Here is a 17,882-nt window from a genome sequence, read left to right as displayed (position 1 = left end):
GGGAAAAGATGGTAAACCTTTGATTTGTTGTATACATAGACCCAATACCTATTTATGTCTATGATTGTAAATACTAAATAATATTATTATGATTTATGAAATATTATGATCCCATCCAATATTATGAATTAAGATATTAATACTTAAAAAAAGGATTAGCTAATAATTAAGTTTTTCTTAAATTAGTGACCAATAGGCACAACTAGAGAGCCTATAAAATATATGTATAATATATATATGGGTCTCTAGGCACAACATGACATATTGACATGCACCATGGACTAAAATAATAGGTGTTCATACTTCATATGTCGTATATTATATTAATAATTTAGATAGATAGTTATTGTCGCTAACGGCGCCAGCAGTTGTACTAATACCTATGAATAAGTCTGTGGCATAAACCAACATCACAAATCTTATGATATTAATTTAATAATATTATGATCAAAGAAGCAAATAATATATTAATATACACTTTTGTGGCTCATGTCTTCGTTATTCACGATAGTCCAAGACCGCGTTATGATAGAAATGCTGCACACACTGATAATATAATCAAAAAATAAATGATAAGCATGATTGTAAGTTAAAAAATTGATAACAGCAAAGATTTGATTGAAACGGTTTGTTCGTTGACCGCTCTCAGTTTCAAGCATTTACATTCGACACTAAAGACATTACAATTTATAAATGTACGCTTATACGTCATTTGCATGATTTATAACTATCGGTAATAGTGCTTTCATACATACATACAAAACATTGAATACCTAACAAGTTATTATTTTAGAATGTTATCCATATTATAGTTAAACATATCATAAAGAATATTGAAAATCTCAGAAAATAGAACAATTTTTTTGTAGTTTGAAGTTCTTTTTTGCTTTATTAACATGTACGGAAACGGTATGAAACAATTGGAAGAGCGGCATGTACCTACTAAAGTCTTGAAAATGGAATGGTCAAACAAAATGGATCTATTGGCCATAGCCAAGGAACATGGTAAACAACAATGCACATTAATAATTTAATTTAATTAATATTTATTTTATTTTAACTTTATTAATTAAAGTTATATATGTATTTTTTAGGTGAGGTGTCTTTACATCGTCTCACTTGGCAACGAGTCTGGTCCTTGGCTGCCCCAAAAGATAAAACTTTAGTGACTGCATTGGCTTGGAGACCCGATGGAAAACAGCTAGCAATAGCATATGATTCATGTTAGTTGTATTTGCATATTAAATATTTTACAGATTTGTTTATGTGTATTTGTTTTAGGTGATTTATTATTAGTGGATGTGGAAAATAAAGACATTGCTTTTAGCAAAACTACAGAGAGTAAAGTCACTTCTTTAGTGTGGGTACAGCATGAAAAACCTCAGAAAAAAGACACCATTGATTCTGTACTGATTAAGGTTATTATTTATAAGAATTTTGTTGCTAACTAGTATCATGGCTTGAAAAATTATGCATTTATAGATAAATAATATTATTTATTATTTATACATATAATTTTAAACAAAATATTTTATACATATGATAAAATATAATATGTCTTCAGCTTTGTACTTATTCAAATTATAAGGGTATATATAAATGATATGTATAATTTTATTGATGTTACATATTATACAGCATAGGGATAAGTATTTAGAGTGTACACACTTTCACTAAGCTAATAATTCATATTATTGAAGTTCTCTCTAAAATAGAAAATAGAAATATATCTTATAGTCATTTCAATAATTTATTTTTTAAACATGTAATTAAATAAATAAATCAACTGTTGAATTTTAAGTAAACATCTCTTGATACGCAAAATACAATTTTATATTTTAAATACAGTATAAAATGAATTTATTCCATATGATTTTCAAATATATGTTTTGACAACGAGTAAATAAATGCATAATGCCTGATCTATTGTCTAATTGTATTTATTTTCATGTGAATATTAATTTTTGTACGTAATTTGATTTAGATGAATGGTCTTGATTATCTACCAAAACTTCAAAGCTTGGTCCTTCGTGATACACCTGAAGAGGAGAACAAGATACCTAAAGTCCAAGACACATTGAATTTATTGTTGGTCGGCATGGCCAATTGTGAAGTACAAATATTAGCACTAGGCATATTTTTGTGCGGATCCATTAAATTGGCTGAGATATTTAAAAAAGAAGGCACTGTGTTAAACATACACATGCCAGTAGATTTTAGTTATCTATATGTGGCTATTCAATATTATTACGGCAGTATTGAAATAGTGACAATTAAATTACAAGATTGCGACACATGCTGGGATGATGTTTATGATTTGGCGTTCAAACACGATCAGTTGTTGTCTTCATTAGATTATTTAGATCAAACAATGAAAAATATACTGGAAACGTGGGAACATGTGTCGTTGATGGAAATGGAACTGAAACTGAGCTCTTATTGTCCAGAAGATCCTGAAATGGTATCGACTGATCTATTGGAACTTCTGATCTATGGCATATTAACAGAGCGCATGGACCAGTTCCTGAAAAGAGATTTGACCGACAAGGGTATTAAAAAAATCGGCCTGTCGATTGAGTCGAGCCACACCAACGTTCAGAAACTGGTGGTGAATCAGCTGTCCGAAGTAACCAACCAGATTCTGTTCCAGCTGGTAGAGATATCCGGAATGTCGCTAAAAAAGTACGAGTGCCTCGGACTGACAGAGCACAGCGTGGAGAAAGCTCTACGGTCGGTGAACGGGTTCTTGATGAAGTGCAACGAAGTACAGATCGTCATCGAAGAGTCGCTAACCCGGTACAAGTTGTTCTTCAAATGGCTGTACGGCATGATGATCAAGCTGAACGACGAGAATTCGGCTAGCGACCCGTCGTTGTCGGACACGTCGCAACACGAGCTCAACATGTTGGCCGAGTACATAAACGGACTGGGAGAGACCGGTTCGAAGGCTAAAGACTATAAATTGGACCGGGTAGGTCAGTATTTCCTGGACGGTGACTTGGAGTGCCCCTACGACGCGCGCAGTCAGTGGTGGTCACTGCTCCAAGACAACCCGTGCTTAGAGGAGAACGAATTGATCTTGGCAGCACCCCGGGGCCATTCGCTGACTCGACAGTTTGCCGTGCTCAAGGCTGACCTCATGGACATATTCGCGCAGCGCAAGACGTTCTTCGACAAGACGTTCGTGTTTCACGAAAACGTGGCGTTGGAATTGCCGTCGGGGTTGTCGCACGGCCGCACCCGTGTCAGCATGGTGGACCTGCCCAATCACAAGCTGCTGGTGTGCTGCGTTCGAGAACTCGGCGCTCACGACTTTGGGTTTTACGAACTGATGGCGTACAGCGACACGCTAGAGGTGACACATCGCAGCACCACCGTGTTTTACTCGTGCGACGGCGTCAAGCAGAACGTGCACGACGTGCAGTTCTACTCGCACGACTACGTGTCCGTGTTGACGGAAACGCTTGACGAGGCGACCAACCGGTTCTCGCTGTTCATACAGCTGTCCACAAACAGCGTGCGTAGTCACTGTTCGACGGACGGGTTGACCACGTGTCGGATAGGTCAACCGAGTGGCGACAGTGACGGCGAGGGAAGCTGTCACACGCTGAACGATTACACGTGCCGAGTGGTGGAGAACATGGCGGCTTCGAGTTTCGCGGTCAGCGGCACCAGGAAAGTGGCCGTATTGTTGTCGCACAGCCGGCACAAGGTCCGGCTGTTCGAAATGGAGGTGGACGACGAAGAGGACGAGGATGAGGACAGTGCCATGGACATCACGCGGGACTCCAACTTGACTGACGAGACCGCGTGACCCCTTCCTCCCAACCAATAAAACACCCACATCCGCCTACTCTCATTACCCACAATACTTGAGACACTTAAGTATCGAGTTGTTGCTGTTGTTGTCGTTACAAGAATAATTATTTTATTTACGTTAATGATGACGATGTTAGGCCGCGACCAAAGTATAACATTCTTATACATTATGTGCAATGTATACCTATTTGTATATTATGTTGACAAGATGTGCACTCCGGAAAATAACGCGTACAATATAATATTGTATTTTGCATACTTCCAAATCGCGATATATATTATATTATAGTCCTACGTTCTTCCTCATAAGGTTGTGATACACTTAAACTAAGTTACTAAGTATATAATATTTTTGTATTATTTTTTGTTCATATATTTTTTTTATACAGTTACATTATTCGTATTTTTTTTTTTTATATATTTACATTCACTATATAAAAACGGAGCAAAATGAAGAAAAATTAATCGAAACAGTCGTTCTCCGACAAGGAACTGCATTTTTCATACCGACGAACTGTGTTATTGCATCCGCTATTACGCCTTCGTCTCTCCGTTATTTTTTATTTGGGCCGCTTCTTTTTCCAGCGTCGGGTTATCTATGCCGTGTTGAAACATGTTTTCTTTCATTATGTTGGTTTTTCTGTACATCTGTCTGTCCATCGATACGTCTTCGTCCGAATAGTCTTCTGAAATCAATCGCAACACGTTATATGAGGTTATATTATGATAAGTTACTTTTTCATTGCCGGACCAGCCGGTAAAAAGTATTATGTATAACGAATCAATTAGTTTATTACCTCTGAAGTGTAACGTTCTGTTACTATTTTTGTATGCTGTTAGGTAAAACAGGTACAATAATAGCAATAGCAATACTAATACGCTCAAGACAGCTGCCACACGTATGCTGTTGACCTGCACATATAAAAATCGATCAATAAGCAATTGTTACTGTATGTGTTTTTGTTCTCAAATCTAGTAGATTTGATTACGTGTTTAAAGTTTACAAAATATGCTGTATGAAATAGTAAAAAAAAAAAATTCAAAAATGAACTATAAGTATAGTTAATTTTATAGATATTTAAATTAAAAATTCGTATCAGAATATTAGATATTTTAGATAGATACCTATATCTAATATATCTACATTTTTTTTAACATAATAATCAATTATAGTTCAATTTCTAGAGTGATCAGCATTATAATATCATCTTTATTGTTTTAGCATAATATTAAAGTATCTATATAATAACACCAGTAATAGTTATAAAATATCTTCAATTTTCAGGTCATATAATATAACACTATAATAGCAAAGGTCAAAATCAAAATTAAAGAACAGAATATACACACTATCATAATATCTGTATGCAAACATTAAATTTTAATAAGTTGTTTTGAAAACAGTGAAACTGCGATCTACAAAACTACAAGACCAAAGATAAGTAGTTTACCTAATTAATTTGTTTGTTTGTCCTACCATCTTCACTGGCATTTTAATTCTTTCATCGTTACTTAATTCGCATTAAGTACTTATACTGCAAAACGTTACACTTGCTGACAGTACACTATACACATTTATTGTGCATACCATAAATCAATGCACGATGTAATTTAAAATACATTACTTATTATTATTGGCGCAATAAATATCTCGAATTTTTTGGGAGATCAAAGGCTTATTTACCAATAATATCTTTTAAAAGTTATATAATATTTAGTACTAAGTACTACATTTGAATTAAAAACTTCCCCCAGTCCCCTCTTTACTTGCGTCGATATTTATTATCCTCTGCTGTAGAAATCAGATGTATGGTACTCCTAAGTATAGTCAAAGATATAATACCTATACTATGAAAATATTAAAATGGGTAACCGTTTTTTTTTGTTAACTTCGACGAAATTTAAATTTTATAAATTTTCGTACAATATCTTTTACGCAATATAGTAGTAAAAAATACGTTACCGTTAATCAATCATCATAAATCATGAAATCGTAACGTATTAATATAATATAATATTATGTATAATTTTTAATGTAATACCTGTACAATAATAGTTTAATCTTTGATAAACGCCAGCTGTTAGTGATAAACATACTTTCAGGCAAAAAAATAAAATACTACAGTGTTAAGAATAGGTATATTATACTATGTATCTACTATACAGGGTGTATCTTATGTCGTTGTACGCGGGGTTTTTTAACGATTATGGATCGACAACTTGGAATTTTAAAAAAAAGAAAAAATACGTGTTTCTTTATTTTAAACGGCCAATTTTTTTATAACAATTTTAAAATTTTTAAACAAGCAGTTGTACCAACATCAAAATCAACATTTTTTTTTCAAATGGTAACAAATATATTTTTTAATCGATACTTATAGAGCTTTTTTTAAAAAAAAAATTGATGTTAAAATCATACATTTTGGTTCACTGATTTATTTACTACGGGCACCCTAAGCTATTAAATAAATTGTATTTCTAGAGCTATAAATAATTTTTTTAAATTTTTCTTTTAATGCAATATTCTACACCTTTTTATAAACTTAAATCAAAGATCTTATCAGACACATAAAACTTGGGAAATACATTATCTAATGAACTAAATAAAAATTTTTAAACATTTTTTGGTTTATTTTAAAATAAAAAAAAAATTAAAATGACTATAAAATTTAAATTAAATGTTCAAATTGCATACCATTTACTTCTTGACAGTAGTATAATCGGTCTTGGAATTCCTGACGAATATTTTTAAAATTGGCAGGTGTTAATTTATGGCATTCATCAAAAATTCTTGTTTTTAACATTTCAATGTTGTCGTTTGGAGTTTTATAGACTACTGTTTTTAAATGTCCCCAAAGAAAAAAATCAATTGGTGTTAAATCTGGTGATCTTGGGGGCCATTCAATAGGTCCACGACGTCCAATCCACTTCCTGGATATTCGCGATCCAAGTACTCTCTGACTGGAATTGTATAATGAGCTGGTGCACCATCTTGTTGAAAAAATACATTTTCTTCATCTAACTCTGTATGATTATCATTGTCCTCTATTGCCCGAACAACTAATGGCTGAATGACATTCTGAAGCATAGCAAGGTACTTTTCCCCAGTTAAATTACCTTCAAAAAATATTGGCCCGATAACATGGTCACCAAAAATACCAGCCCAGACATTTATTTTTTGGGGCCATTGTGTATGTCCATGTCTCAAGACATGTGGATTACTATCGGACCAATAACGGCAGTTTTGTGTATTAACTTCCCCAGAAAGGGAAAATGACGATTCGTCGCTAAATACGATGTGCTTTATTAAATCTGCATTAGCATTTATTTTTTCCAAAATAGTCTCACAAAATTCTAAGCGTCTGTCTTCGTCACCTTCTCCTAATTCCTGAACAATACTCATTTTGAATGGTTTATACTTATGGTTTTTTAATATACGCCAAACACTTTGCCTTGAAATTCCCAAATTTTCCGATAAGGTTTTTAATGACTGCGTAGGGTCATTAGCAACCATACCTAAAACCGTTATTTTCGTATTTTCGTTTTGAACTACTTCTGCGATTCGTCCTGGTTTTTTTTTATCATTAACACTTCCAGTTTCTCGAAACTTGTCAACAAGATGTTTGACATATGATTTTTGAACATTATTTTCTATTTGAAAAAAATAAATTTATTAATTTTAAAACTATTACTATTACATACATTTTTGTAGACGAATTAATTACGTATTTTAAATAATTAAATGTGTCTAATTTTTACCTGGATGTAAAACATTAAATTGTCTAGCAGTTTCGGCAAGACATTTGGTAGAACCATACAAAAAAATTATTTCCACACGCTCCTCAATCGAATGCATTATAACTCGCACAATAAAGTGTTTATTGAACTAAACTTCTCTATAAAAACGTCTTGATCGAGTAAAAACTTAAACTGATTTGTAATAAATATATTTGTACATTTGCAAATAATAAAAATAAAGTTAGATATAACTAGAATCTTTAAATAATCATGATTTTAAATAAACAACTTGCATAATTATTTACATAAATAGTTAATTTATCAATTTTAGGTATCTGTATCATGTGTTAATTAAAGACTTCCAATGTTATTATAATAATAACCGAATATTATTATAATACTTATCTGCCTAATTAAGTATCCAAACTTAGATTATTTTAAATAAACAAAATAACTATCTAGAAAAAATCTAAATTAATCGAGTTATGAGGATCATACAATAATAGCAAGTATGTATGTACTCACTTATTTTATAATTGTATGTTAAAATATGTTCAACAGTTTTGTAGGCAATCATCCCAGAAAAATACTTCTACTTCTATTTTGTTTTTACACGTGTATGATAAGATTTTTGATTAAGTTTATAAAAAAGTGTAGAATTTTATTAAAAGAAAGTTTAAAAAAAAATTATTCATACCTCTAGAAATACAATCCATTTAAATCAATTTATTAAAGTTTAGGATGCCCGTAATAAATAAACCAGTGAACCAAAATGTATGATTTTAACATCAATTTTTTTTTTAAAAAAAGCTCTATAAGTATCGATCAAAAAATATATTTGTTACCATTTGAAAAAAAAATGTTGATTTTGATGTTGGTACAACTGCTTGCTTAAAAATTTTAAAATTGTTATAAAAAAATTGGTCGTTTAAAATAAAGAAACACGTATTTTTTCTTTTTTTTAAAATTCCAAGTTGTCGATCCATAATCGTTAAAAAACCCCGCGTACAACGACATAAGATACACCCTGTATAGTATGCAATGCTGTATAGCAGCGTTATTAAGATAATAATTTTCATTATTATATTATAATAATATTGGTATAGTGATGTTTGAGTAATTACCGTGTAATCGTTTTCCCAGAGGTCCTTCCAGTCCTTTTTTATTTCCAGCTGTACTGACCTCGCCGATAGCGATATGTTTCCTAGATGTTTACAGACGCACGTGTAGATTCCGCTTTCTTGAGGTGTTACTTGCTGAAAATGCGAAACACAACCGTTATCTCGTTTCTCCGTTGTGAATAAATTAACGTATTTTTATAATAAACCGATAAATGTTAATGTATAAGATAATATTTTTTTGGGAAAGAAATCTTAATGGTAGATCGTATATTGGTTTAGAATGTGCTGGATAAATTATATTATCACCTAATTAAAATCAATGACATATCTGTTGTTTTTCCAATAGGGCGCGAGAGAGGTCGATTACATTTTTAATTCTATTTTGAACACAAAGGGTATTCCCCTCTCCACGTATCACGTTAATATTGACTTGTTTTTTTTTTTTGTACCTTATGGTAATATTTATTTTTTATTGTTATAGTTACAATTATTATATAAATACACATAAAAAATCCAAGGACCGCTATGGGTGTAATCCATTTATTACCTCTCTCTAAAATACATTCTAAAATAGGCTATATTATAAAACCACGCTGTAGTATTATTAGGGTAATTTCGTTAATCGTAAATAAATATAAAAATTTTGCCTTTTATAACGATTAATAAGTAGGTATGTATTGATATTTTCGCTGTAATTATATATATATATTCTATAGACAGCTCTGATCGCACCTAATTCGTTGATATGTGTCGGTCAAGGTAAATGTAGAATAATTTAATAACATTTTTTGGTAGGTATATGCTAGATTTGCTTCAAAAATGCATTGAATTGTTTAGAAATTTGAAAACACCTAGTGCGTTAAAATAAATGTTTAAGAATACATTTAGAAGATATTGCAAAGAAGCGTCTTTTAAGTGTTTAAGAACGCTTTAATGTATAAAATAATTTATCAATCTATCGATAAATAAAAACATAAATTCCTTATGTATTTTAAGTATCAAAGGACTGGTATGCGTTAGATTTTTACGTTTTACTACATTTTGTATTGAGTTATTAAATTAATTTTAAATTGTATACCTAAAATAAAAATAGTTAAAATAGATGATTAAAAATATGCGTTATCAAGAAACTACCGTTATTAATCCGGACCTTTATTTTATAGTTTTAAAAACCGGAACAGGAAATAAAAATATAATAAAGTTTCCAGTCTCTGGACTCACAAATAGTATATCACAGTCATATTATACTCAATATTTATACCTATATGGTCTTCGAGACTATGGAAATAACAAAAACTACTGCATTAAATTCCTCCAGCCAAGTCGAATACTATTACTATAATACTATAAGTCTATAACATTCCATTTTGGTACGTCCGAAAATCATATGCTGAAAACTTCTCAGTCAAATTAAAGGTATCGTACAAATTACATAATATAATATAATACATTTACGAGCACAATGTGGAATTACTTTGTTTAAAAAATAAATATGAAACTTGTGCAAGAAAAAAGTTAGATTTACAAAAACCATTTCATTGCTAACTTTTGAATAATCTAATTAAAAATGAATTGAGTTTTAATCATTAATATATTTTAATGAGGGAGGAGATACGAGTGTATGACCCCTCATACTTTTATTTCTTTCTGAAGTGGGCACGATCGAAAATGTATGAATAATTATAATAAATATACGTAATTTTATTTCCGTGTGCAATACACGTATACCTACTTGCAGTTATGATATTATATATTAATATATTATAATATGAAGTTTGTAAGAGCTAACAAGTTGAAACCACTTATTTAACATGAAACGAAAAAATGTCTCAAATCTTTAGTAACAGTAACATATTTTTAATTCTTCACAGATAATTGAAAAATATTCAAATTAAATGAATTTAAGGAAAAAATAAAAATTATACCTAATAAAAGCTCCGATAATGTATCATTAAAATAATAAGTGAAAATACTTAAATTTACTTTTTCCATTTTACCCGTGAGTATACACACTATCCACACTGATATAAGCATATAACAATATAGTATATAAGGACTATATTATTAAATAACACTAGTACTACGGACCTTGATGTAAAGCGTGCCGGTGAGGACTTCATATTTGAACTTGTCGCTGTTGGGCGCGGTCCCAGGCCCAATGATCTGATCGGGTTTCATCCACCAGAACTGGAACCTGTGGTGTTCGTCATTGCTGGGACACTGGAGCACGGCCGTCTCGCCTGGTGATACTTCAATGATGGTGTGTTGGAACGGTAGCAAATCTTTCTGGTTTTCACCGCTGTCGCCGTTGTTCGTAACTCCGGCTCCGACAGACGCTGGCCTGCCAGCGCAACGGCCGACGATTAAAGCAGCAACCGCGAAAAACGTGCGCAGACATGCCACGGCTCTGGACACTAGCATTGCGCTATCACCGCCGATCTGTCTGTAAGTAAGTAGATTATAAGGTACCTTATACTACCGATAGCTTATCGCAGTCGGACTTATAAGCGACGACGGCGGCGTGGACCTGCGGAAAAACGCGGTTAATACGTTGCGCAAATTATAATTAATATAGGTATATACACCGAGATTGTATATATATATGAACACAAATATAAAAATTATGATATACCTAAATATTATTAATATATTTTAAAATATATGTAGTGCATAGGTATTTTATGGACGAACCACGAAATTCTCCGATTTATGATCGTAGCTATCGTTAGTTTGTGTAACAATCCATAGATTTCTGGCACTTCGCGGTTTTCCTACGACTACCTATAATTTTAAAACTATATTTAACGCACGGTCCACGCGAAATTCGAACCGTGGTCGTAGTAGTACGCGCGCCACTGAAACCGAAACGTTACTGCAGCTCTTTGGTCCGAGAGAGCCAGATAGGCAACAGACGCCGCTGCATCAGCGTCACAATAATAGCCAATAGGCGTGTGCGACGCGCGACGGCTATGTTCGAAAATAACTCGTAATTTTTTATTTTTTTTTTTTTGTTTTTTGTTCTATACGCGCGCACAGCAGTAGCTGAATAGTAATCGCGAAACACAACAATATTATTATTATTTTTATGTACGATGACGGTTATAGCGGCGACGTGTAGAGGTATAGGATACGTTTATAGACTTGGGTTGACACCCGGCCAATTACGACGTTTTGTTTTGACACTACACGGCGGCGGCGGCGGCGATGGAAAACGAATCCGAAAAAACGTATCGCCGGGCGGTCCTATAGCTATATAATATTATTATTTATTATTATCTATGGGCGCTGTATCTTTCGTCGCGAACAGAGACGTATTGTAGGACGTGATGTCGTATTATGTCTGTGATGACTTTACCTGCCCGCCTGCCCGCCTGCAACAGCTGTATAATGTGGTATTACTGTAGCTGTATTGGACGGTAATGTCTATCATTACTGGTTCATTAGCTATTTGGGATAACGCAACCTTGTGTCGTTATGATCATTGAAATCGAAAATCAATTTAAAAAGTGTATACATCATAATAATATTATTATAAATACTATACATACAAATATACAAATATGCTTGTGAAGGGTGGGTATATGTCGAGGGGAAAAGAGATTTTTTCGATTTTCTTATTGATATATAAAGCAATATTATTTTATTACTTTTTTTTCTCAGTTTCGACGCATTTTAAAATATAAACGAAAAATTTTAATTATATGTTTTATTACTATTGCCCTTGTGTCGCACACTAATGCAATTTTATTCGTCTTTGTTTGACACGTCTATGCCTAAATGATAGACCGGGTCAAAGTCGTATAGATACTAACATATAATAATATTATTATTTCCACGAGTTGGGTAGTGATATTTTTATCAATGTGTTATTTATTATAGACATTAATACGGAAAACCGCCAAAACTTGTCGAAGTTTATAATATATAATACCTAAGTGTGTATTGTATTATGTAGATACATAAATAACTTACGAAATCATGACTGATTTGACTATAGTGTTCAATATGCAGTTACATCAGTGTATACTATAATGCAATAAATATTATATAGTAATACCCACTGATCGATGGTATTGATGTTATTATATAAATTATTGACCGATTAAAATGTAATATTGTAGTATAGGTAATATTATATTGACTAATATTTTAAGTACTTACACGCAGGTTATACATACTTATTATGTGTTATAAGTTATTTATTTATATTTTAATATAGGTAATGCAAAACTTTTAAATTCCAGACACTCGATCGCTGAAATTTTGTCTGCCATTTAGTCCGTTAGAAGAGGTTTCACTGTATATTACGTATATAGGGAGTTGTGGAGCCACCCATTTGCAATCAGAGTAGGTATTTTGTATTTTCACATGTTTTAGCTAACACTGATGACGATGATTTCGACGTTTTAAATTTTTTTCTCATTAAAAATCTTAATTCTTATATGCAATATATTTATATTATGCACTTATCAAAATAGTTGTAATAATAATTATTTGTTTATTTTATTCAATTTTCAGAATATAGTTAATATTTATATACTTAGAGTTTAGACACATCGGCTTCAACATTATTTTGAACATAATATATATTTATAAACTATAATGATAGAATGTAGTTTTATAATGTTAAACGTTTTAGGAATAATAGTTATAACATTGAATATTGATTATAAATAATAAATATTCAATTGTTATGATAATTAAGAGTTAAAATTTTCAACTGATAGCTGCTAAGCAACATAATAATATAATATATTAGACAATTATTTAAATACACTGTGATAAGTGATAGTAAATTACACTATTATAATATTATGTAAATTTAATAAGTTCAAAAGATAAAAAAATGTCACTTAAATCCTATAGTATAGTTGATTTATTCTCAATAAGTTTTATTGAAACTCGAAATAATGCAAAATTAGATATTTATTTAAAATTACGGGTAATAAGTTTGTCATACGTAAATTAATAATGTATATCATTAAAAAAGATAGGTAAGTGCATTCTACAAAATTCAATACTCGACACTCGTTAATATATTTTTCTATCTATAAATGTTGCATGTTAAAAACCTAAGTAGTTTCAATTGATAACAATGTTGGCGTACTAACAACTAGTAAAAATACATATAAAAATTTCATAGTAGGTATATTTATTATTGAATAAATAAAAAAAAAAAAAATTATGAAACATAATAAAATTCATAATTTGTATAAAAACTTGTATTAATATAAACTTGTATTAATATTTCACAGTTGATTTTTAATATTTAGTGATATAAATTTCGTCAAAATATTAAACATTAATAAATTGGTGTATATAACCTAACTTAACCTAACCTGTCCGGAGTGTCTGTGATCTTTATATTATACGATGTTTATAAATATTGTCACTCCACATTCGGTAGTATTTAAATATTTGTCTTTTATATATTATATAATAAATTATATTATACATAGTATAATTATATATACATTAAAAAATAAATACAGGACTATAACCTAAGAATGACGACATTTAATTCAAATAGCTGAAACATTAGAAATTTATATACTTATTGGTAATGTGAAATTTTAAACTAGTAGGTCTAACCTACACATCACTGCGTACTGTGGGGGGTTAGTATAATAGTATAGCTTTTTCATAATTAGAATTACTGGCTACTGCGTGAGTGATATGTGGTTTTGAAGGTTTAGAAATGATTTCTATAGAATAATTGAACACATGGCGTGATTTGATAAAATAGATAAGCTACTGTATTTGATAATATCTACTTCAGTAATTATTTTTTATATTAAATTTTATATATTTTGAAATCCATAACTATATATTTGTTATCTTAATAAATAAAATATCTATACAGGCGTAGGTTATTTATATTAGGTATTTGAGAATTTCGGTAAAGTATAAGCCACTAAAAACTATTTCTGTTAAAATTTTTTATTTTTTTCTTTAGGATGGGGAAGGATTTATAGTTTTTATTTTATTTATGTAATTGTTCAGTAAAGAAGCAAAATAGATGTCACAGTAAAATAAATATTTTTTAAATGTTTCTAAAAGACTATTATAGTGTTAAACAAAATTTAAATATTCACGTATATTTATGTATTTCTTTAATTATGGCATAGGTTAAACAAAGATAACAAATATTCTACAATCTACAAATATAATATTATAATATACTCTATAGCAAACTGTGATTTTAAACAATTAAGGCTCTTTAGAAATCAGAAATATATAATTATTTGTTAATTATTAATTACACTTATTTTTTTATATGGCTATTATACACAAAGTTCTTTGTACATTATTTTTTATAAAGAACAACTTAATAGGTACATAATTTAAATTTATATCAATATCACAAAACAATTTTAATTTGACATATTTATATAATAAATAATAATTAGTCGAGATAAATTTCATATTTTAAATTCCGTTCGAAGCAAAGAATATTATAAATTGATTTCAAAAAATTCACAATTTATTATGTTTATTTGACATTGCCGAAATTTAATCAACATTAAGGGAGGTTTCTGTTTTAAAATTAAATTATTTTGATACTTATTAGATATTAATTAAATTTATTATTTTCTTAAAAAGTTAAATATGTTCAAGAAAACTGAAAGATATTGTTTTTTTTTTAAATATAAAAATATACAATATCTAGTAGACAAAATTACACGAATTTCATATATAAATATGCAACAATAGCTTTATTATCAAACTTATAAAAGACATAATACAAAGGCTATAATTAATTTAATTCTATTAAGATATCGTTAAGATTTATATTCGTCTTTATGTGTTTATGTACATCAAAAATTTATCCAAAATTAAGAAAACAGTAAGTTGTTATTGAATGTCATGAAAAAAGTGCTTTAATCAATTATTCATACCGGTATATAATTAAGAAAGAAAACATCGAATACCTTAGTATTATATTATAGGCCTATAACTAAAATGTGATCTTCAAGTTACTTAATAACGTTATAATAGTTAAATTATAAAAACCAATCTACTTCTTAGTTTTTTCTAGTAGAAAAACATTTTTTGAATATAGATTCTATAATTTAGAATAAAATAATTTATTTTGCACTACTACGAGGTGGGTTGCATATTTCATTAAGTAATACATTTTCAATAGCATATTATAAAAATATTACAAAAAAAACATAAAAAAACAACGTTTGAGATATTGACATCACTATATTATTATGTGGGTGAGATGTTTTCTTGATAAAGAGTTTTAAAAGAAACCATTAAAATTAATTTTTTGACAACAAATAATAATATAATAATTTATTGGTATAAGTAATCTATCTAATATCTATTAATAATAGATGTAGAGTGTAGGTACACAATTTATATTACTATACATTGTCCACATTAGACTATTTTTTGGCGCTCTCGCGGGTGTCTATAATTAAAATGATATCGTTGGTGTCTCAGTTTCACGCCATATGACGTATAATTCGATTTTATTTGACTAGGAATTGACATATAAATCGATGAAATTGAACTATACGCGGAAAACTTACACAGCTTAATAATATAAAAGTTGCTCTTATTTTTCATACCTAAACGTTTTACGAATTCTGTATAAAAATAATAATCACTTTGTATATTATATACACATATAGATATAAATATTAAATATAGTATCGACCTTAAGTTAGATTTTTTTTATTATTCACAACCACCAGCAGAGTATTCAGTTTCAAGTACATTTATTGTTTTTCTTGTACCTGCGGGTGTTCAGACGTAAATATACTGTATCACTATAAATATATACCTAATAGATATTGTATAGAATGTGTAATATAACATGTATATATATTGCATAGATGAATAGATAATTTTAAATCTTTGGACTTGAAATTCAAAAATCCAAAATTCAAAAAAAAAAATTGATTTTTTTAATCCATTTTCAAAAGATAATTTCTCACTCTGCTAATTATATATTTATCCCAGTTGAATACTCAGTAGTGTTATAATAATTATAATAATATGTTTATGTTATATGTAAATTCAATAACTATAATAATAGTTATATCTCTAGCAAAAATTATTCCTGGTGTTGGATACAATACTCCACAGAAATACTCTTAATGTTGATATAACTATGAAAAATGTAATATAACATTAAGGTACAGGTATTATCTGTACAAATGTGTAGAGTAGCTGCTGAGTAGCTACATTATACATAATATAGACGTTAATATATTATATTATGTATATATTTACCATGTACCTATATTTTTTATGATATACCTCAACAAAGTGTTTTTTTTTAATTTAACATATTACATTTCAGTAAATCTTTCAGTCTTAATTCCTAAGTAAATTTCAACATAAATAAATCTTAACGATTCACGTAGTAATTTATCAGTCTTTTACAATGACATCATATACAATTTTAATTATACGTAAAATATTGAACAAACAGTTAATTATATAGTGATTATTTAAATTTAAAACTATAAAATAAATAGCTCTATAGTAAATTTCACGTCTTATCCCTTCGATTTTTAACCTGTTATCCAAACGTTTTTGTAAAATTATTCTTCTGATCTAATACATATATAGTAAAAATGTGAGAGCATAACGATTAAGATAACAATTATTGGATTTTTCTCTGAAAAGATGGTATTATGTGATATTACAAATAAGTCATAGGCCATAGCTATTACACTATGTGTATTAAATATATTTAAAAATCAAAAATATTAACAAAGATAATAATGAATGTTTTAAATATTTTATATTACATTGCAAAAAATTTTTCTGCTCTTATATGTTTATAATATTTCTATGTATAATATATACGTACGATGTGAGTACGATCTTAGCTCCTGACACCGCCGTGCATAAATGTCTATACCTAGGAATATGAGAAGTCAGAGTTCCGGATCATTGTCACTATACGATGATAATCACGACCCGTTCCGGATTACTAAGTGACAGTAAGCCGTCGATCGTCCAACTGTTATAAACGGTCGAACGTCTCGTTACGAAATGTGTAGCAATCTTAATACATATCACATTGTACATAATAAATATATATACAGTGTGAGTGTCCAAGTATGCTCACTCTCATTTTTTCTATTAATAATTAGTTAATTAAAATTTTAATTTTTGAAACTTTTTAATAGATACCAAACTTTAAGACCTTATTATTTAAAAAATATTTAAATTTTTTTT

General features: G+C 29.7%; 3 protein-coding genes across 9 annotated transcripts; 1 reads left to right on the top strand and 2 right to left on the bottom strand.

The window, feature by feature from the left end:
* The first annotated feature begins 537 nt into the window (after positions 1-537).
* Positions 538-4,211, top strand: LOC114131708 (anaphase-promoting complex subunit 4). The gene is made up of 5 exons (XM_027997104.2): positions 538-733; positions 813-1,005; positions 1,095-1,223; positions 1,282-1,418; positions 1,985-4,211. The coding sequence occupies exons 2-5, from the start codon at positions 897-899 to the stop codon at positions 3,812-3,814; spliced, it is 2,205 nt and encodes a 734-aa protein (XP_027852905.2). The 5' UTR covers positions 538-733; positions 813-896; the 3' UTR covers positions 3,815-4,211.
* LOC114132434 (uncharacterized) lies at positions 4,164-17,679 on the bottom strand. Of its 7 annotated transcripts, none has more exons than XM_050198711.1 (5): positions 17,512-17,679; positions 10,767-11,121; positions 8,682-8,813; positions 4,617-4,731; positions 4,164-4,505 (listed from the first exon to the last, which is right to left on the bottom strand). In XM_050198711.1, the coding sequence occupies exons 2-5, from the start codon at positions 11,097-11,099 to the stop codon at positions 4,354-4,356; spliced, it is 732 nt and encodes a 243-aa protein (XP_050054668.1). In that variant the 5' UTR covers positions 11,100-11,121; positions 17,512-17,679; the 3' UTR covers positions 4,164-4,353. The 7 variants fall into 7 exon arrangements, with proteins under 7 accessions (XP_050054668.1, XP_050054667.1, XP_050054670.1 ...); XM_050198710.1 differs by having other exon boundaries at positions 10,767-11,205; positions 17,512-17,677; XM_050198713.1 differs by lacking the exon at positions 17,512-17,679 and adding an exon at positions 11,311-11,738 and having other exon boundaries at positions 4,164-4,502; positions 10,767-11,205.
* Positions 6,521-8,396, bottom strand: LOC126549463 (uncharacterized). Its single transcript, XM_050198706.1, has 2 exons — positions 7,579-8,396; positions 6,521-7,470 (listed from the first exon to the last, which is right to left on the bottom strand). The coding sequence occupies exons 1-2, from the start codon at positions 7,673-7,675 to the stop codon at positions 6,695-6,697; spliced, it is 873 nt and encodes a 290-aa protein (XP_050054663.1). The 5' UTR covers positions 7,676-8,396; the 3' UTR covers positions 6,521-6,694.
* Positions 17,680-17,882: the final 203 nt, after the last annotated feature.

This window comes from Aphis gossypii, chromosome 1 (genome assembly GCF_020184175.1).
Source record: "Aphis gossypii isolate Hap1 chromosome 1, ASM2018417v2, whole genome shotgun sequence".
Taxonomy (NCBI): domain Eukaryota; kingdom Metazoa; phylum Arthropoda; class Insecta; order Hemiptera; family Aphididae; genus Aphis; species Aphis gossypii.
This window is presented reverse-complemented; position numbering and strand designations above follow the sequence as displayed.